The sequence below is a fragment of the Pristiophorus japonicus genome, chromosome 20 (assembly GCF_044704955.1).
Source record: "Pristiophorus japonicus isolate sPriJap1 chromosome 20, sPriJap1.hap1, whole genome shotgun sequence".
NCBI lineage: Eukaryota > Metazoa > Chordata > Chondrichthyes > Pristiophoridae > Pristiophorus > Pristiophorus japonicus.
Window position 1 is genome coordinate 25952074 of NC_091996.1, and position 23051 is coordinate 25975124.

The 23051-nt window shown below is 42.4% G+C and overlaps 1 protein-coding gene across 3 annotated transcripts in view; it reads right to left on the reverse strand.

Moving 5' to 3' along the window:
* Positions 1–23051, reverse strand: part of mvb12ba (multivesicular body subunit 12Ba) — a 184016-nt gene that overhangs the window by 90649 nt on the left and 70316 nt on the right. Inside the window, exon 7 of one of the 3 annotated variants that reach the window (XM_070862635.1) lies at positions 10500–10640. The exons of the other annotated variants lie outside the window; for them this stretch is intronic. Within the exon in view, the coding sequence (XP_070718736.1) occupies positions 10625–10640 (16 nt within the window). The 3' untranslated portion in view covers positions 10500–10624. Of the gene's footprint in view, positions 1–10499; positions 10641–23051 lie in introns of those variants that run through there. 3 annotated transcript variants of the gene reach the window in all.

The following is a 23051-nucleotide window of genomic DNA, read 5'->3' on the forward strand; positions in this document are numbered from 1 at the left end:
AATGTGATGACTTTAAACATGTTCCTTTCTTGGAAACTGCAAACCAATAGCCTTTCAAAACAAAATCCAATTGATAGTTTTCTCCATATTAATGTTTTTTTTCTAAAATGTACAAAATGAAAACTCCGAGTTTGATACCATTTAATATGTCGGCCTCACTGCTGTGGTGGCATGCTCACCTCCGAGTCAGAAGGTTGTGGGTTCAAGCCCCACTCTGCAGACTTGAGCACATAATCCAGGCTGATACTTCAGTGCAGTCTTTTGAATGAGACGTCAAACCGAGGCCCCGTCTTCTCTCTCAGGTGGACGTAAAAAAATCCCATGGCACCACTCGAAGAGCAGAGGAGTTCTCCTGGTGGCCTGGCCAATATTTATCCCTCAGTCAATGTCAATAAATCAGATTATCTGGTTATTTATCTCATTACGGTTTGCTGGACCTTTGGTGCGGAAATTGGTCGTCGTGTTTCATACAGTACATTGACCACATTTAAAACATACTTCAGTGGCTGTAAAGCACTGAGGGACATCCTCAGGTTGTGAACGGCGCAGTATAAAAGCAAGTTCTTTCTTTCTTATGTTATGTATTCCAAAGAATTTTTATATTATTCAACATTTGTGAGGACAGATTTGTAGAGGCGAACTAAAATGTATTTAATTTTTTTTTAAAAAGGAACTATTTCACACAGAAATGACCTAAAAATAATAAAATGTGTTGCTACTCGTTGTGTGGTGTTGCTATAACAGAAAAATCACATCTACAAGCTCCTGTGTGATAATTCTTCACCTCAAATAGGTCCACCGCTACCAGTGACAGGCCTATAATGATCAATACTTTACCCTAACATTGTATAGCTTAAAATGCTCTCCCAAGACAATTCACATTTGAAAAAAAAAACAAAATCTATATCTACTGTGCTCGTTTTTTTTTGCACATTTCAAGTTAACATCGTACCAAAATTTCACACATTCATCAAGTCTCCTGAAATAAATATGTCTGCTTTAGAATATCGCACCCCATTGTCACACGAGTGTCATCACTGCAGGTTAGCCAGGACATTCTAGTAGATGTGATGACCACGCACAACATTGCTCTCATTACACCATGGTAAATGATTAAAACCAAATCGGATGTTCTCATGACTCTGACTTGCATTTATATAGCATCTCATCCCCTTCCAGCTACGCCTCAAAGAACTTCACTTACAATGAACTGCTCTAAAGTGGTGTGACGAGTATGAGAGAATCAGGGCAGCCATTCTATGTGCAGCAAGATACTACAAACAGCAATAGACAAATGACCACCTCCTCGGCTTTTGGTGGCATTTGTTAAGGCGACAATATTGCACAGGAGGCCGACACAACACCAATACTTCAAATAGTACCACAAGATCTTTAATGTTCATCTGAACTACCAGAATAAGTACATGACGACTCAGTTTAAACGTTTCATCTAAAGACAGTGCCACCAACAAATGTATCACACCCTCTACACAGCACTGGAGTGTCAGCTTAGATTATGAAGTCAAACTTGGGCTCAAACCCAAGGCTTCTCGTCCAGACACAAGAATGCCATCAACGAAGCATACCCAACATAGTCTTACAAAGGCTGACTGTTCTGAAAATGCTTGGTTGGTTAATTACTAGAAAGTACAAGTCCATCTTTTTGTTGTGATCAATACTGGTAGAATATAGTAAATCTGAAGGTGTGATTAGAATTTGATTCTAGTTTCCTTGATAAGAATGCCAGAAAGCCGTTTTAAATACCATGAATCATTACTGGATTACAATATTTCTGTCTTAATGTTGTTTTATTTGAGTACAATAATTAATAGCACACTAGCCTCCAGTGAAATCTCTCATTTTGTTTCTCACATGAGTCCATGGCCAGATCAGCCATGATCTTGTTGAATGGCGGAGCAGGCTCGAGGAGCTAGATGGCCTACTGCTGTTCCTAATTCTTATGTTCTTATATTATGAAAGAGAGCTTTTTTTTTGTTACAAAAGCTTCATTAATGTGACATTGTTTGTGTCTCAAGGACAGTCAGAACTGAAATACAGGAAAGAAAAGAACTGCACTACTTTATATAATTATGTATTCAATAGAAAGTAATTGAAATCTGCAGAAAAAAAGACTGCAACATCAACACTAAAACTGGTGGGTTTGTGCAGTAAATGATATTCTCCCAGAACATCAAACTGGCAGTAACTTGAAGTACTTTCAAATCAGTGACAAATACATTAACAGACCAGTAACTGGGACGTACAATACAGCACCACAAATCTAGATGGTGTTACAAGTACTAATAGAAAAATAAAGTTTAACAGTCAATTCTTTCAGAAAACATTATCCAAATAAAGCCAGGTCTATGTACGTGTTAATGAAGTAGACAGGAAGTGTTCAGAAAGAGTGCGTAGCTCAGTCAGTTTGTACTTCAGCTCAGTCCTGGACCTCTACCAAAACCTTTCTAGATATGGCCAAGGGAGGTCACCGTCCATTTTTACTTCCCTCACTGCAAGGAAGCAGTGGCGTTCTGCTCAGCCGTCGTGTTTCCCCTCCATCCCCGAGAGTGAGAGCTTACCATGTGTCCATGACCAACTAAACTACAGCACTTCCTTGACGTCCTATATCTGGTTACTTATCTGCAGATACTCTGGTCAGTAAAATAAAGGTCTACTTTTAAATGCATTTGTTTCTTTGCTAACCACCCATATATTAAAAAAAATCAACTCTTGTTCAACTGGGAAGAGTTAAATCAGAATCCATAATCTACAAATCAGTCCTGGGCAACATCAGCGAAAGGGGCCAGGTTTATGGGGGTGAAATTGGGAATTGGGTAGCGCCCTGCTTGGGGCGATAACTTTTCCAGTGGCGCAAAAGTATCGGCGGGCGCAACGCGAGGGATTACGAAGCGAACCTCCGGTTTAGCGCTCCAAGAAGGAAGTGGAGCGCTAAATCGAGCGGTGCAGCGTGACCCAATGTCGAGGGCAGCGTTGCCGGGATCGGAGGCTCCTTCGCTCTGCACTTCAGCAATGTTCCTTGCCGCCGACGGCAGCCGCGATCCGCGACGATCAGCCCCAAGAACTTGAACGGAGTGCAGGGCTGATCAATCGTGGCACATCAAGATTTTCAAAACACAACCTAAGGGATAAAAAAACATTTATGGACACAAGCGAACTTACCTTTAATTACCACTCGCCAAGTGGCTGGACTACCTAACAACGCCTCCTGCAGCAATCAGTGTTTTCGCCCGGCGATGCTGCAGGCTGGAGCGGGCAGAACCGATAGTCGGGTCCGAGGCGCTACTGGGCTGATGTGCTACATGATGACATCACGATCTCCAGGTGCAGGAGATCATGGCGCTAGGGGTTACCGCTGCCGCAAGTCTCCAGGGGAATTTAGCGGATGTCAGTACTCGGACAGTGACTGGGTACAGAGCAGTTAGCACCGCCACCAACCCCCTTCCTGAGGCGCTAACAGGGGGTGCAAACAAGGCCAATTGTCTTTGCCTGCAGTTGTACTGCACTACTGCTATGTGACTAGTAGCTGTAGAGTGGGACGTGGAGCACTCAGCTTCCTCCCAGGGTTACTTTCTAACATTAAGAAAGCCCATGCAGCCAAAACCTCTTGATCATAATATAATTAATGTTATAAAGTCCTCGAAAGATCCAATGGACCAGGTGAGCAGTTAAATGTCAGCTACGTGCCAAACTGCAGTTCTACTCCAGTTGGTGTGAAGCCTAAGCGGTATGTGATGGCCTCCGAGAGGCAGGCTCGACACATCTTGCCGTTACTGGATTTGGAAGTAGGATCAGGATCTGAACTCCTGAATTATTGTACAAACTTGGCACTGATGTACCTCCAGATCCAAATGAAAAACTGCTATTATAGCTGCAGCCTTACATTTAATACACATACACACTTGAAGTAATTTGTAACATAGGCATGTAACAGTAATTCAACTACTACAGCCTTTATGGGCCAAGTGAGGATTTTAAAGCAGGATGTAAAAAAAAACATTAAAAATTGCCTGCCACAACAAAAATGAACATTACAATTAAAAATTCCCAGAGTTCTTGAGATACACATCTTCTAAATACCCGCACTTGTACAACATATGGCAAATCAATTACCAGTCTAAATTCTAAAGCAAAAAACATGGCAAGCCTTGCACAGAAATAATCAACAGCAATGGTTTGCCTCAGATTAGAGCAGCCACTAGAGTTTTGAATACAATTAATCATCATTCCCAGGCTATAGGAAGCCATATTGACACTTATTCATAATTTGAATATTTAATTACAGTGAACTTCCTCATCAAATTATCGCAAACTGGGAGAAAAGCCTGAAAGATTTGAATAATTATAGGTTTTAACCCCTCAACTGCTATTCCTGTGAGGGCTTAATTAGCATATTACATAATGGGCTGAAGGGAAAATAGCAAAGTGGTTAGCTTTTTAACTACGAACAATGTGCAGAGAGAGTAATAAGATACTTCTGATTACAGCAGCTTAAGAGTAGAATACTACATGTTCAGTCAAGTCAGGAAACCAATTAGAAGTGAAACTGCAGACCATCTTCACACAAGCTACTAATAAATCTGAAGCTCACTAAGCCAGGAAAAAATTATCCCTATTTTCGGGCTTTAGTTTCGTTGGATATTTAAATCAAAAGCAATTTAAAAATATATATTTTTTCCACAGTTATGCTTTTTTAAATGATAGCTACGTCTGTGTCTCAAGACAATCTGTACGCAACTTCCACACACAAAGTGATGCCAGTGCTACATGAAGTTAGGTTTACTGTCAACTTGCAAGCTGACATTGTGTCGGTAAACTCACTTACTGTGTTCAAAACGAGCAAGATGGGAGCAAGCCAAGGGGTTGCAACAACTCTACAAACTGCAACACTCAACAGAAAAGCACATATATTCGTGGATGATGAAGTTATGACAGTTATGCATCGGGACGGTGTGACATAATTCCCCTTAATGGTAGGCTCGGTATTTCAAATTAACCCTTAGCACTGCATTTTGGGTCTGCAAGGCTGAGAACTGTTAAACTGAACTGGAACCAACGCCATCACTCAGACTGATTGCAGGACCAGTCTGAATATAAAACCAGTGGGCCGGACAAATATAAAATGCTTCCTGGATAAACTATACAGGTATTCATAACCCACTGCCTTCCACTCTTGAAAAATTATAGATGGAAAATGCATATGAACATTCATACCACAAAAATAACTCCCAAGAAAATCTGAAAGGTTAAAATGATTGAACTAAAATTATTTTTTTTTAAAACTCATATCAGAACAAAATGAAGTCTATTCAAAAAGATTGTTACAGTACGATGATTACAATGTAGCAACTTGTTTTACCAATTCAACTTTCCATTTTACATACCAGTATCAGAGATGGAAAATCTAACTGGGTATTAAAGTACGTAGTGAAATCCTTCCCTCCCCCCACCCACCCGCCTTCCCTGCATTTGCTTAAAACTTGTTACATCTGTAAAGTTTTCCACTTCTGACAATGACCTGAAACGTTAACTCCATTTCTTTCTCCACAGATGCTGCATGGCCTGCTGAGTATTTACAGCATTTTCATTTCTAATTTTAGATTCCCAGCATCCGCAGTATTTTGCCTTTTGTCCTAGATCTATCCATCACTCTCTTGACTTTTTAAATTAGTCGTGGTAGGCGTGGCCAAGTGGTTAAGGCGATAAACTAGAAATCCATTGGGGTTTCCCCCGAGCAGGTTTGAATCCTGCCGACTACGGGTGCAATGGTATCATCCAAAGTGACTGCCTTTTACTTGGATAGGAAGGATCTATTCCCCTTAGCAGAGGGGTCAATAACCAGGGGAAATAGATTTAAAGTGGTAGGAGGTTTAGAGGGGATTTGAGGAGATTTTTTTCAGCCATTATTATTTAAATTTAAATATATAAATCAGTATAAATAAAATGGAAAATTAAGGCATGGAAGTGGAGAGGGAGGTAGCTGGGAGAAGGAGGGCCATTTGTTTCTCCGAAGAAGCCCAGGAATCATTGGTCCACGAAGTGAAGGCCTGCTGGGATCAACTAACAATGGGTGGGCGAGGAAAACCTGTACCAATTGTGCATCGGCGGTTAGGGCAAGAGATCTCTGAGGTACTGTCGTCCGTCATGCACGTGATGCGGGGGCCGAACCAGTGCTGCAAACGGTGGAATGACATTGTTGGGTCTGCGAGAGTAAGTAATAACTTTTATCACGCACTGACTAATTACTCTTGAGTAGTGCCACGTTTTATTATGTTGTAAAGCTTGGTGACATTTTTTATTACCCATCATCGATCTCATTGTGTTAGTCCTCTGTATTTTCATGTGTTCATCACGCAACACTTGTGTGCTATGGTGCACTCGTTGACTAAAAGTTATATATAAATAAATATATATTATATATAAAACATATATGTGTTCCGTATTAGTAGCTGTGAAATTATTGACATATTTGTCACCTTTGCAGAAAAAATTAGCCAGCAATAGGGAAGAGCTTCGCAAAACGGGCAGAGGTCCGCTGAAAACTATTCCCTTAACAGACCTGGAGGAATGCGCTGCAACCCTGACGGAAGCGTATGATCGCACCACCACGTGTGTTGGTGCCGAGCCAGTTCCCCCGGAGGGCAAGTCTGCATAATCGTCTGAACTGTACTGCGGTCATGTAATTCAATCTTATGGCAATGTAATGTAGAATGTAATGTAATGCTGGGAGCACGAAATGTTGTTAGTGCTGACATGATTTTTTTGGTTGATCACACTCTGTCACTTGGAAAGCAAACTGTTTGGGACCCAAGTTTTGTTATGTCATGTAGCTTCTGTCTACTTTGCTTATGATAGTTTCATGTAATGATTCTCTGTAATATAGGTTTGTTCTCCACATAGGCCTGCACAAAGTGAATTGCTCTCATGTTACCTCTGACCTCTCCCGCCAACCATTGCTATGTTTTTACAGTTGCACAGGTGGAGCCGCCTGCCCCTCCCAGAGAGGAGTCATTGGAGGGAATAAGGAATGAAGAGATGGCGGTGGAAGAGACGGAGCTACAGGAGCAGGAGGAGAACACTCCTCAAAACTTTGTCACGACGGCGGTGCAGGAGGGAGGGCTGACGGGGCTTGAAGGGTCCTTTTTACCTGCGGCCACCTGTTCCTCGTCGGAATCCAACTTTCCTGGATTCCGGTCCAAAGAAGCGGGACCAAGCGGCATGCAGCAGCGCACACAGACCCCCATGCTGAATCTGCGGCAACTGATCCAGCAAGGTGGGAACACTGCGAGACAGGCAGATGCGAGCCTGGACACGGTGGCACTGTCCAGGATGAGCATCGACTTGAGTCGAGTGTTCCTCCAGGCCATTGCTGGGTTGTCCGCAAACATTGCGACTTTAGCAGCCCATCAATCGGAGGACATAGCGGAGCTGCGGTGAGGGAGAATACCCAGACCGTCAATGCCAATGGTATGCGGCAATCGACGGTCGTGGGATTATGGCACTGCACCCCAAGGTGCCATACCACCAATGGTGACAGCACCTGATCATCGGGAGGAACTAGTTTCTTCCGACTTCGAAGAGGGTCCTCAGACCCCCAGCGTCTCCAGAGCCTCCCACACAGCACTGCCATTGTCGCCCTCCCCCTCCGCCCCTCAGCAGTCACGCTCAAGGTGCTCTGCTGCTGCACGACGTACTGGTCCTGACGTAGGCAGGGCCAGGGATCAGGGGAGGATTGGCATTGGGAAAGATGGCCGCAGGTAGAATCCTGGGAGGGTGCAGGGCTGGTTTGAGAGTGTTGTTTATAGCATTTTGTTTCATTCAGAAGAATGTTATTTTATTACATTGTTAAAGTTTAATAGAAATTACTTTTATTTTAAAAATGCATTTAACTAATAAACCCATTGTTAAAAGTTGTAATTTCTATTAAACTTTATTAAACAAATTTATTCAACTAAATCATTCTTGTACTGTGTCTCACTCACTTCTGGGAAGGGGAAAATATGTCCCATTTGACAACTTTTAGGAAACATAACGGTTTAGGGTTTTACTGTTTGTCACACCTTAAGTTTTTAATACATCTATCAGAAACCAACCCAGCAGTAGGGGAAAACAACCCAAAATACAACAGAAAATGTGGGAAAAACGCAATAGTCAGTAAAATTTGCAATGAGAAAATATAGTTTATTATGCTTTGGATAGGTCCCCTTCACTGGAACTAAAAACTGAAAATAAGTTAAAATAACTTTTTCTTTCATAAGGTGTAGTATTTTCTGGTAATCATCTGCAGATCGTCATTTGTTAAATCTGCAGTGATTTAACAATTTGTCATGGCTTCAAATCGTGTCCAGTAACTCCCCCCCCCCCCCCACCCACCAATGCTCAAATAGCCTGTCAACATTGACTATCGAGACTTACACATCAGAATGTCCTCTTGGCTGAGGCAGTAGCTGGTTCACTGTACCCACAGAGGTCATGCTCCTGCAAGATTCAACATTTTCAGAACATAAAGGGGGGGGGGGGGGCAAGGGGAGTGCATGGTAGTAACTCATCTTTATTAGGGGCAGGTTTTAAAAATGGAATAACATTTAGTCAGCAGAACCCCTGCAAGTTCGGGGGAAATATTTTGAAGCAATAGATTTTTATGATTGAGACACTAATGTTCTCTGAATTGTGAGTGAATGGCAACAGTTGGGAACCGTGCAAAATCAAGGGAGGGTTTCTGTAAGATTTCAGGGTAATACTCGTTTGAAAGCACTGCAAAATAAAACAAAGAGACAAGAAACAATTTGAAGAAGCCAGAAATTTAAACCTCAGTTGCAAAATTTTATTTATTTTTTTTTAAAATGAGGCCTCGAGATTGCTGGGCTGACTGATTACCGTTTGTTTCTCATCAAGTGCTCCTGTTTCTTCTTGTCCTCCTCCAATATACATTGGGAGTGAAAGAGGAGCTAAAAATGCAGCCGTTTCCCCAGAGAAAAGCAAAACAAAATGGAGGCATAATGCTGGGCCCAAGTAAGGCAAGTACCTAAAAAATGGGCTTTGCATTGCAGGGGAATTTTGATCGATTTTTGGCTGTGAAAAGTGGGCTGGTGATGTGCAGCAACGCCAGCGCTAATCGTAATCGTAGGCCGAAATTACCGCCGGCAATAATCGGCAGTACAATGGGCAGTACAGGGCGGTAATTTGCCTTTTTGGCAAATACGGGCGGTAACTGGATGATCCCAGAGGGAATTCTAGCTCAGAACCACTTAAGTTTAAATCTCAGACACTAAAGTTATGCTCCTGGGAAAAAGACCATTTTAGACAGGTGCAACTAAAACTAAATGTTCATATTTTCACTGCTAATGTTGATTTCATGGTCTGCCACATGTTAGCAAATGGAGCCTTGCTGTTTGTGAATATAAGTGGTTCAAAATTATGATTAGACATTAATACTTGAACAGGTCAATAGCCTCTAGGACTGTGAACTCAACCATACCACAAAACAAAATAGCAGTTCATATTAAAAAAATATTTAGCCTGTTGGCTGCCAAAATTGGTTAAAGTCAAGTATGCATCATGCCAGAAATGAAATCCCACTGGGCTGTAACAGTCACTGATAACTGCAGCTTTACATTTCTTGCCACCAACACAGGATGCATTCATGTAGGTCTCAGAGCACCGAATTCCCTTTGCACCATTCAAGATATGCACACACTTACAATGTTTAACAGCTTCAAAAACTAGAAATGTAACCAACACTCAGAAATCCTATCTCCTTCCAACAAAACGGAAGAGATTGCAAAAATCAAGCAAAAGACATTCAAAGCATTGCAAGTGTACAGAAACATGGAAATCCTTGTATAAATTAAAAGATTTTAAACTAGTTCTTCCATACATTATACATTTTTACTCTTCAACAGACGTGGTCCACCCCAACCTGTGAGAGAACATCTCCGCAGGTCAGGGCTATAAAAAGAGCCGAAGCATGCCACTGCAGCTTCCAGCACGAGCTGACACAAATGTGCGACGGCTTCGAGGTGGGCGACTGGATGACATCATCAGGACCCAGGTCGCCATTTGGAGCATGGGCAGGAGCATCGGCGGGGCCCTGGTACAGCAGAGGAGTGGGAAGGTCGTGACAGACTTGCGACGAGTGATCGGGGCAGAGGAGTGATGAGGGATCGTGGCTGAAATTTGGTGGGTGATCGTGGCGGAGGTGCGGCGAATGTTTGGCGCGGAGGTGGAGCGGGAGATCGTGGCGATGCAGCGGCGAGTATTTTTGTGGTGGAGGAGTGGTGAGGGATCATTGCGGAGGAGCGACGAATGAGGGTACGGGGACCAGAAGAGCCGAGGCCCAGGGCAGCATGGGCCTGCCCACGCTACGATATGTGCGTGCACAAGGTCTGTGCAACAGAGCAGATCTCCAGTCGTCCTGGTTAACCCTTACCACTGGATAGAGGCCTAGCTCGGTCAAGCCCATCTGGTAGCTGATGTGCAACGGTCATCACATGTTTAAAAAAAAGTCCACGCACAGGCATCTTCTGCCCCCTCAATTGGAATTCAGGACTGGAACATCGGGTTCTTCAGTGAAACATCTGTGAACTCACGTGGAAGCAAGTCATCCTCATTCGAGGGACCGCCTATGATGATGATGATACATTTTTACTCCAGTTAAAGATTTGAGCATTTCTGTTACATATATATTTTAAATGACAACGAAATGACACTCAAACTCATTTACTGGAGGGGAAAAAGTAATTATAAGTTTTCTTAAGATCTATTAAGCACTGAATAAATTAGAATTTATTGTTCTGAGCATAGCCATTTGCAAAAAGGAACTTGGAATCAGAAAAGAGAGAACAGGGCTCTCTCCACAGTTCTAGATTATACTGCCGAAGATAAAAGTTCACGGGGTTGGGGGTAATATATCAGCATGGATAGAGAATTGGCTAACTAACAGAAAACAGGGTCTTGGAATAAATGGGTCATTTTCGGTTGGCACACAGTGATAAGTGGAGTGCCGCAGAGATCGGTGCTGGGTCCTCAACTATTTACAATCTATATTAATGAATTGGATGAAGGGACCGTGTAAAGTAGCCAAGTTTGCTGATGATACAAAGATGGGTAGGAAAGCAAATTAATAAGAACATAAGAACATAAGAAATAGGAACAGGAGCAGACCACACAGTCCCTCGAGCCTGCTCCGCCATTCAATAAGATCATGGCTGATCTGATCATGGACTCGGCTCTACTTCCCTGCCCGCTCCCCAAATTGTGAGGACACACAAAATCTGCAAAGGGATTATAGACAGGCTAAGTGAGTGGGAAAAAATTTGGCAGATGGAATATAATGTGGCAAAATGTGAGGTTATCCACTTTGGCAGAAAAAATAGAAAAGCAAATTATAATTTAAATGGAGAAAAATTGCAAAGTGCTGCAGCACAGAGGGACTTGGGGGTCTTTGTGCATGAAACACAAAAAGTTAGTATGCAGGTACAGCAAGTGATCAGGAAGGCAAATGGAATGTTGGCTTTTATTGCAAGGGGGATAGAGTATAAAAGCAGAGAAGTCCTGCTACAACTGTACAGGGTATTGGTGAGGCCACACCTAGAGTACTGCATACAGTTTTGGTCTCCGTATTTAAGAAAGGATATGCTTGCATTGGAGGCTATTCAGAGAAGGTTCACTAGGTTGATTCCGGAGATGAGGGGGTTGACTTATGAAGATAGTTTGAGTATGTTGGGCCTATACACACTGGAGATCAGACGAATGTGGTGTGAACTTACCGAAACATATAAGATAGTGGGGGCTCGACAAGGTGGATGCAGAGAGGATATTTCCACTCATAGGGGAAACTAAAACTAGGGGACATAGTCTCAAAATAAGGGGCCGCCCATTTAAAACTGACGAGGAGGAATTTTTTCTTAGAGGGTTGTAAATCAATGGAATTCTCTGCTCCAGAGAGCTGTGGAGGCTGTGTCACTGAATATATTTAAAGCGGAGGTAGACAGATTTTTGAGCGATAAGGGGATAAGGGGTTATGGGGAGCGGGCAGGGAAGTGGAGCGGGGTCCATGATCAGATCAGCCATCATCATAGGCAGTCCCTTGGAATCGAGGAAGACTTGCTTCCACTCTTAGCATGAGTGGCTGTACAGTCCAATATGAGAATCACAGTCTCTGTCACAGGTCGGACAGATAGTCGTTGAGGGAAAGGGTGAGCAGGGAGCCTGGTTTTCCGTGTGCTCCTTCCACTGCCTGCACTTGATTTCTGCATGCTCTCGGCGACGATACTCGAGGAGCTCAGCGCCCTCCCGAATGGTTCAGCTATGATCTTATTAAATGGCGGAGCAGGCTCGAGGGGCCAAGTGGCCTACTCCTGCTCCTATTTCTTATATTATGTTCTTATACGATTAGGGTATCAGAAATGAAATCAAACTGGTCATACGTTGCAGGATAGACCATTGCTGCATTTTTGTGATATACTGTTTTTAGCGCAAAGTTATTTCCTTCTACTTCGTTTTCTGTTCACTCTTGATCCCTAATCTCCGGTGGTACCACCCAGGATCATGTGACAGACTAGACGAATCTGAATCTTGTTGCTCATCAGCGAGAACTGACATAAGATAACGCAACCATCATGGCTGGAAGAGTGGTGAGGAAAACTATGTGGACATCGGTGTAGTTAGGGACATGGTAAAGAAAATAAGTCAACTAGGATTCTGGTTCCTGATTATGATCCAGTGACCTGGTGGGATTGTATATAAATAATTCCAAGTTAACCACTATATCTTAAAGAATTCCACTTCTGTAGTCTGCAGCAAATAATCCCTATAATGCTACATTTTAAATCTGTAAAAAAACATCATTTTGATGAGTTTGCATCATCATTTGGTCACATAACTATCGGTCATGTAGGAAAACTGCTGGCAGCCGACACGACTATCACAAGTCATCATCCCATTTTAAGGCTGTGTTTTGCTTGCTCGATACATAGAAGAAATTTCATGTAAAACAAATTGTTCAATTTTCTGCATTGCAGTCACAGCGTTGATACACAGACGGATGCATCAAACTTCCTAAGCGGTTGCTTATATATTATGATAAAACACTGTCATTTCAAGAGTTTGTCTGAAGGAGCTGGGAGAATTGCGAACTCTTACGAATGCATTTTAAATGCTACTTGCGCTGTATCGTATCTGTCTATATTTTTATTTCTGTAGAAATCTGACAGTAAATTCAATCGGGTACAACATTTCACAGTTTTTGCACGTTTTGGATGGACAGGAGTTGCAGTTAGAATCGGACCTACATTTCAATGCATAATGATGCTGCTTAATAAGGACTATGTTAATCTTGGGCTCCACTAACTCTTCTCATCAAGAATTTAAATCAAAACTCAAGAAATAATGCATATAATATACATCTGCCAATATATAAAAAGAACTGCAAATAGAATCATACAACACAAAAAAAAGAGAGGCGCCACTCAGCCCATCATGCCTGTGCTGGCTTTTGAAAGAGCTAGCCAATTACTTCCAGTACCTGCTCTTTCACCATAACTTTGCAAATGCTAAAAATCTGAAACAAAAGCAGAACTGCTAGAAATATACTGAAGGACCATCAGCATATTGATGTTAAGTTTAGACTCGCCCAGTCAACACTGCCGAAGGTTTACACCTGAAGCATTAGCCCATCTTTATCTTTATAAATGTTGATGAACCTGTTGTGTATTTCTATTTATACATTTAGGCATTTTTTTTCTTTATGTAGGTTACTTAATTTTAGATTTGCAGAACAACTGGCAAGCAAGTTATTTTTTCTCATTTACCCACAAAATATCACAATAAGTGTTTCTTAATAAGAATCTATACTGTTACAAGATCTCTAGAGCCATAATTAGAGAGAACTAATTGAAGCCGTGTTTTGACACTCTTACCAAATTCACGGATGCAATGTGACACATTCTCAACACTGTTACTTCATAACCATGGAGACAGTGAAAGCATTAAACTAATAAATCTCATTTGCATTCCTATCATGCAATTATGACTGAGCTAAATACTATCTCAAGCACTGCTATTTCACACAAAGTTTCTAATCTAAAAAAGATACGAACAATGAAATTTAGCTGACACTCAAGAAATTCAGATACTGCGATAAATCTAGGTTTTTCCAAGTTGAACAAAAAACACAGTGCACTGATTTTCATCGTCTTTTCACACAAAATAATTTTTGTATTTAAATTAAAAGGATTCAAGAACCATCAACACTAACAATTAGATACTATAGTGTTTTAATGCGTTCCAAAAACAAGGCAGGTTAGATCTAGAATCAGTCAACTGAATAATAGAGAGTTAAAAGGTACTAACTACATTAATATTTGATGTGCCGTATACACGATTTGATCCTGGATATCACTATCTTGCCAGTGCTCTGCACAAGGCAATTCATCCTACACTAGCTTGACCCTATTTCAATTAACAAAATTGGATAAAAACTAGATTTGTTTACATCAGTGGCAGACCACATCAATTTTCAAAGTTCTCGGCTTCAACTGGTTGAAGGATAAAATACATTTTAGAGTCAGGTGAATCTAACCGCCAAAAAGCCTCAGCAATGTCCAGGAATTACTGGATAAAAAAAATGGAAATAAAGTAGTTCATTTTTAAGAAAAATGTACTAAATGGAATTATATGTATTTTTTTTTAAAAAGAGGGAAAATGGGGAAGAGAATAATGGAGGAAAGGATAATGCAGAAAGGCTTCCACTTTAAAATGTTTCTGGTGCATCTTAAATTAGCTATATTACAGAAATATGAACAAATCTTGCTGGGATATAGCTTAATGGGTCGTGGGCATCAGCTTTGGCTCAGTGATAGTACTCCCACCTCAGAGTCAGAGGCTTGTGGGTTCAAGCTTCACTTCAGAGACTTGAGCACTTAATCTAGGCTGAGGTGAGATGCTGTGTTTTGAATGAGACGTTAAATTGAGTCCCCGTGTTGCCTCTTAGGTGGATGTAAAAGACAGCGACTGTACTGCAAAAGTATTTTATTGGCTGTAAAGCACTTTGGGATCTCCTAAGGTTGTGAAAGGTGCTATATAAATGTCAGTCTTTCTTTTTGTCTTTTTATCTGGCTATTATCCACGTGTAAGCCTGCACAGCTAGTGTCTGCAGGCCCGTTACTGTGCTCAGCTGATGTTCACGGGTGGACACTTCCAGCAGGGGTTTCTGGATAGAAATCAGAAGCAGGAATTCTGGTCAATTTCACCTTCTCTGGAACCCTGAAACCAATTATAGTGCCCCTACAACCGCCCCAGCCAAGATCAGCTGACTCAATAAAGAGCGGGGATCAAACCTGGGACCTTCCAGGTCTGCATTGTTCAGGTCCTCAAAGGAAAACTTTATCGAGCTAAAAGCTAGTAAGACAGGTACAAAAAGCAACTAAAAAGGCTGATGCAATGTTTGCCTTTATCTTAAGGGGGCTGGAATACGAAGGGAGGGGAAGTTATTGCACAGTTGTATAGAACCTTGGTCAGACCTCATTTGGAGTACTGCGTTCAGTTCTGAGACCGCACCTCTAGAAGGATGTATACTGGAGGTGGTGTAGCACAGATTCACCAGAATGATACTGGGAGTTAAAGGGTTACATTTTGAGGCCAGGTTGCATAAACTTGGCTTGTATTCCCTTGAGTTTAGATGATTGAGTGGTGTTTAAAATGTTAAAAAGGATTAAATAGGGTAGATAACCCATAGATGATGTTGCTTCTCAAATCTCTTTTACAACTTGCATTTATATAACCCCTTTAATGCATTAAATATCCCAAGATGCTTCACAGGAGCGTCATAAAACAAAATTTGACACCGAGCCATACAAGGAGATATCAGGACACACTTGGTCAAAGAGGTGGGTTTTAAGGAGTGTCTTAAAGGAGGAAAAAGAGGTAGAGGGGTGAAGAGGTTTAGGGAGGGAATGCCATAGTTTAAGGCTTTGGCAGCTGAAGTCGCGGTGGAGCGATTAAAATCATGGATGTGAAGAGGCCAGAATTAGAGGAGTGCCGATATCTTGGAGGGTTGTGGGGCTGGAAGAGATTACAGAGATAGGGAGGGGCGCGGCCATGGATGGACTTTTAAATCGAGGCATTGCTCAACGTAGGGAGCCAATGTAGGTCAGCGAGTACAGGGGTGATGAGTGAGCGGGACTTGGTGTGAGTTAGGACACAGGCGGCAGAATTTTGGATCACCTCTAGCTTACGAATGTGGGACGTTGGCCGGGAGTGCGTTGGAACAGTTATGTCTAAAGGTAACAAAGGCATGGATAGCAACTGCAATGTGTAAACAAGCCAGGGTAAATGCTCCAGTGACTGTACACCTCACCAAAAGAGGCGGTGCCCAGAAGCAGCAATAGCAGCACAGGTTTTTTTTTAAAATATGTTCGAGAGGACAGCGATACGGCTGCATTTACTGCCCATCACTGGTTGCCCTAAGGTGCTTGGGATGGGTGTTCTTGTGGAACTGCTTGGTTATACAACGGAGTGGCTCGCTTGCTCTCTTCAGAGGGTATTATGAGATAAGCAGCAGTACCTCAGGTGACATATTCCTTTCCATCAGGTTGCTTTTTTAACAATTTGGCACTCATGCTCCTCCTGACACACAAGCAGTGCTGTAAAGGCACTTACCTTCTTTCTGAAGCTGTCCTTGGCTACCTTCAGCCGCCGGGTCTCCGGAGCCTGGGAAACCCGACTGGCCACTGTGAAACCTGCAAAGCAGCTCGATTCAGAGACGGCCATCCTCATTAAAATATTTAAATTGCCAACCGCCTCCTGGGAGCAGCTTGGCTGCCTGCCACTTGACCCTGCTCAATTAAACCCGGAACTGGGCAGGTTGGGGTCGGGTTTGAAATTTAAAATTTTTTTAAACATCTGACCCTGACCCCAACCCACCTGTTTTGGGGGTTAAAATTCACCCTGATGTCTCAAAAACACACCAATATAAACATGCCATAAAATATGGAGAGCTCAGCAGTATGTAAACAGTTACAAAACCGTTGTGTGTCACAATTCCACCGCAGTTAATTACTAGCGCATTTGCTGACCATTTTCAAGCAGACTATTCATATCATCTGCAATCATCTTTATTAAAAAGGAAAATATTTTCTCCTGGATTGTCAATAGCCCTGAGTAAGTACAAGAAAGGTATCTGCACACAAACAGCATTTGAGTTTTATGCTTTCAACCTGCTGTATAGAGGCAACCTTGCAGCAGGCATGTTGGTACAATCTCCTCTTCAGTGGCATCATGAAGTTCCTGTCCAGTGATATCATCAAATAGAACAAGAAGCTGTAGGCAGCATTCATGTCACTGGAGACAACTTCATGTAGTCACTGACAAGGAGATTTTATACTGAAAGTTCGTTGCCAGACTGCCACTGACCCACAGTTTGAAAGCATCGAACGAAAGGGCAGAACTAAGACATACGAATAAGTGGCGTTAAGAACATTGTGGGAACCCTGCACTACTGGGAGCTTTCAAAAGAATAGAACCTAAAAGCTTTATTTGATCCAGGATATTTTGAGTATCTAAATGTGAGCTATGTTTGCACGGTGACACAGAAGGGTATATAACCAAAAGCAGTGAAAGTATCACCATATGCTGAATATGAACAGCCTTTGCAGAGCTACACGTTGGGAGCACCACTGAGAATGCCAGTTTTGAATAGCATTCTGAATAATAATTTGAAAACAACTAGGCAGAGCATTTCACAGCTGGACCAAATTGTGCCAGAATCAGTTGAAGCCAGACATCATCCACAGAGGAGGCCATGGTCTCGGCTATTGCATGCCTGTAAGAAGAAATGTGGAGAAAATAGACAACAGTCGAACCCTAAACAGGGAGCAACGGGTTTCTTTTTGCCTGTGTTTTAAATCATGCGTTCAGCTTGGTAAAGACATAGAGCTGGGATTTGCGAACCGAGGCAGACCTCTGGAGTACGCCTCCGACCCGGAAAAAAAATCCGAACCTACCTACTGGCTTCCCAGGCTTCGGGTCCTGGGCCTGAAGGTGTTCACCTACGTAAAGGCCCATGGATCTCAGGGATGCAGGCAGTTCCTGGGAGCACGTGGGGAAAGGAGGATTCCATTGCTGTCATTTCCAAACGGAATCTCCTAATGACAAGCAATGGAATCTCCAAATTAACGAATTTACACAATTCTAATAAAAAAGTATCCATGTCCACATTTAATTAAAAGTCCCTTAATTGAAGCGTTTACAATAAAAGTAATCTTTTGAAAATTAATTTTAAATATTTTAATCTGGGCCAAAAGTTACATAAACTAATTTTAAATGTTTGTGGATGATTACCAGGCACAAGGGTTTTGTGAGCATTTGCTGGGCAGTAGTTGAGCAAATAGTCCAATGTTGCATCAGCAAGTGATTTTTCTTTCAGTTCAGAGGCTCTGTCAAGGCGAACTTTGACAGATCGCAAGTTCTGTTTTTTTCTGAATGTGCAAACCCAAAACTTGCAGGGCTTTTCCCAAGGCTTACGAGGGCAAAGCCCGGGCCATAGTTTCTGATTTTGCATTCTTTATTTATTCTTTAAAACTTTCACCAAAACAATTCAAGACTGAAGGCAGAAGTGGAATAAAAAAATAATCAGGCTCTACAACTTAAAAATGATGGAATAAAGTCAAGATGATTTTTCTTCTACCCAAATTTGCATATAAAATTGATGGTCTTTACTCATTTGCATTATTGGCCAAGCAGCGCTTACATCAGATTGGTAAACAAGTAGATTTGAACTGTCATTGTCTAGAGGTACTGATTGATGCTTTAAGGACTGTAGTATTTCTACATGAAGATTTTAAGTAATGAGATTAGATTCGTTTTACAGCCCAGAGCAGCAAAATTACATTTTTTTTTTTTAACATGTTGCCTCACATTCTCAGATATTATAGACCACACCCATCAAAGGATAAAGACATTTAAGAAAAAGGAAAAAACGTGAATTCATGCAGCAATTTTCACATGAAAATTTCCCAAAGCACTTCACAACCAATTAATTACTTTTGAAGTGTAGTCGCTGCATTGTAGGCAAAGATGGCAGCCAATGTGCACATAGCATCAAATGAGCACGTAGCGAGTTCCCGCAACAATGAGATGAACGACTAGTTAATATGCGTCGGCGGTGTTGGTTGAGGAAATAATGTAGGCCATTATGTTATGCAATCTTTTGCATTCACCTGAACAAGCAGACCAAGCTTCATCTTCAAGTCTCATCCAAAAGACAGCTCTTCCGACACGCAGCACTTCCTCGATACAGCACTGAAGCATCAGTCTGCCTAATGTGCTCAAGACCTGGAATGGGGGCTTGAATTCTCAATTTTCTGATTCAGAGGCGAGCGTTGCTACTACTGAGCTAAGCTGACACCCTAGTATTTAACAAGGGAATAATGAACATGTGACTTCTGTCGTGCAAGGCTGGCATTTCTCAGAAACAGGGGACATCTATAATTAGGACAAATATCTCTCAAAACTGATGGGCGCCAACAGTCCAGAGAAATTGAAGTGATTGATCTAAAGCACCAACATTTTACAAATTTCCAATCATCTAAAGCAACTCTATCTAGCTCAACAAATGGAAGTGAACTGTGTGTTTATAATCCTGCTTACAGAGTTCAACACAATAATGCAACGTGGAAGAGCCTTACACAGAAAGGGGAACATTTGGCCATCAGTAAAACACATATGGACATGAAAAAAAGTAGTAACTTGATATAAAAACTTTATAGAAATGTTAGTGAGAATGTACCAAAATAAGGACAAAGTGAAAATTGCAAGTTTAAGCAAATTTAATTATACATACTGTGATGGAACAGAAAAGTTATTGCATGAAAGAACTTCAATGAGTCAAATTACCTATTTTCAATCCTTACTACTCTTTCAAGGCTAAACTTGCACAAAATTGGAGGTGGGACAATAAAATAGACAACAAACCACCCCCAGCCATGAAACAAATCACTCCTGTGCAAGTTATCCTATATCGCCGCCATCAGTGTGCCAACACAGCCTTCGGTCATCTTAGGAAGAGAGCGTTTGAAGATCAGGACCTCAAACCCAGCACCAAGCTTATGGTCTATAGAGCAGTAGTGATACCCACCCTCCTATATGGCTCAGAGATGTGGACGAGAGATAGCAGACACATCAAAACGCTGGGAGAAGTACCACCAGTGCTGCCTCCACAAGATCCTGCAAATCCATTGGGAGGATAGATGCACCAACGTCAGTGTTCTCGCTCAGGCCAACATCCCCAGCATCGAAGCACTGACCATGCTTGATCAGCTCTACTGGACGGGTCACATCGTCCGCATGCCTGACACGAAACTCCCAAAGCGTTCTACATGAAGCTTCGGCAAGCGAGCATCAGGTGGGCAGAGGAAATGCTTCAAGGACACCCTCAAAGCCTCCATGATAAAGTGCAACATCCTCACTGACTCCTGGGAATCCCTGGCCCATGACCGCCCAAAGTAGAGGAAGAGCATCTGGAAGGGCGCTGAGCACCTAGAGTCCCATCGCTGAGAACAAGCAGAAAACAAGCGGAAGCAGCGTGTGTCAACCTAGGCTCCCCAACCACCCTTTCCTTCAACCTCTGTCTGCCCCACATGATAAAGACTGCAATTCCCGCATTGGACTGTTCAGTCACCTGAGAACTCACTTTTAGAGAGTGGCGGAAAGTCATCCTCGACTCCGAGAGACTGCCTATGATGATGATTTTAGGAGAGAGAGTTGGGAAGGCATAGGATCTGCGAAGTGTCTAATCAAATATGACCCAATGTTTCCACAAAGTGACGATTGCACATGTGTAAAATGGTGACAAATGGTTGTGTGTTTAGTTACCCAACATATCATCTGCTCTCTTCAGGGAAAAGGAGAAGCCAATCTTTCGCAAGCCAAACTTGAAGATTTCTCACCAAATCATCAATTCTCACCACCAAGACACCATCACAGATTCATATATTGTGGGGAAAGCAAGTAATGATCTTAAGAATGAGGCACAGGTGAGGAACAGATAGAAGCAGTGGTGGTTGAGGATAGTCCAGCTGGTGCAGGCAGAGGCACAGCGGCCAGAGTACCCCTTTTGGGGCGATAGAATTTAAGTCTGCTTTCCAATGGAAGCTGGGAAAACACCAATGTCAAGTAGTCACTTTCCTCCTTGTTGTTTTTTCTACTTGCTCTTACATAGAAATATAGAAAATAGGTACAGGAGCAGGCCATTTGGCCCTTCGAGCCTGCACCACCATTCAATACCATGGCTGATCATGCAGCTTCAGTACCCCTTTCCTGCTTTTTCTCCATACCCCTTGATCCCTTTAGCCGTAAGGGCCACATCTAACTCCCCTTTGAATATATCCAGCGAACTGGCCTCAACAACTTTGTGGTAGAGAATTCCATAAGTTCACAATTCTCTGGGTGAAAAAGTTTCTCATCTCGGTCCTATATGGCTTACCCCTTATTCTTAGACTGTGACCCCTGGTTCTGGATTTCCCCAACATCGGGAACATTCTTCCTGCACCTAACCTGTTCAATCTTGAGATATGGGCAACGCTGTCAAGGCTACATTTATTGCCCAACTCTAGATGCCTCAGGAAGGTGGTGGGCCTACTTGAACTGCAGTCCCTCTGCACCAGTACACCCACGACTGTGTTAGCTAAGGAAGTTCACTACGTTTACACAGCATTGATGGAACGGTGGTCTCTGTTCAAGTCAGGATGGTGTGCAACTTCAAGAGGAACGTGGAAGAGATGCAGTTCCTATGACCCTGCTGTTTTTGCCCTTCTTGATGGTCGAGTTGCATAGTTGTGTTGTCGAAGTCTGTTGCCTGTAACTACATTAGAAAGTGGTCCAGGTGTTGTGGGGGGGGGGGGGGGGGGCCATCATCCAGATGTACACCGACAGGACCCACGATCGAGTTAAAGAGCGAATGGCTGCTTTAGTGAGTCATCCATGGAACCATAAGCTCGCAAGAAGTCTATGCCTTCAGAAGAAGAAAAGAGGAACAGAAAAAATTGGCAGAGAGGAAAGAAAAAGGACATTTTTTAAAGCACTTGAAGAACCGCGAGGTGGCCATTGTTTACAAGTCCTTAAACACCTATTTCCCTTTTGACCATCAATATTCAGTCAGTCAAAGTTAGTCAGCAGCAGAACTTTAGTTGCAACAGCAGTCAAGTGTCCTGGCCAATATTTATCCTTCAACTCACATGACCAAAACAGATGATCTGGTCATCATCACATTGGCTGTAAAGCGCTTTGGGAAGCCATGAAAGGCGCTATTCTGTCGGGACTGGACAGGTTAGATGCAGGAAGAATGTTCCCGATGTTGCGGAAGTCCAGAACAAGGGGTCACAGTCTAAGGATAAGTGGTAAGCCATTTAGGACCAAGATGAGGAGCAACTTTTTCACTCAGAGAATTGTGAACCTGTGGAATTCTCTACCACAGAGAGTTGTTGAGGCCAGTTTGTTAGATATATTCAAAAGGGAGTTAGATGTGACCCTTACGGCTAAAGGGATCAAGGGGTATGGAGAGAAAGCAGGAATGGGATACTGAAGTTGCATGTCATATTGAATGGTGGTGCAGGCTTGAAGGGCCGAATGGCCTACTCCTGCACCTATTTTCTATGTTTCTATACAAACGTAAGTTCTTTCTTTCCAACATTCTAATTAAGAACCAAAACATTCAGTATGCCCACTGGATACAAGATTAAACATTCTAACACTGTTCACTTAAACAGCTCAAAACAAAACACAAAAGGAATGTTTGTTGTACACTTACCTGGGATTTCAGTAACAGTTGCTAATCCCGTTTATTTAAAAAGGATAAAATGTGTCTGCTTACTTACTTTCTGTGTGACTGAGTTCCTGTTGTGGGGTGCAAGATAATCAAAGCAAGTTGCAGTTGGTGTTCTATCCCACTCAGGAGCAGAGGTTGAGATTCGGATCAAGGCAGAGTGGGTGTGGAAGCCGGCCAGAACCTGGGAGCAATGCCAGACTCATGCCGAGGG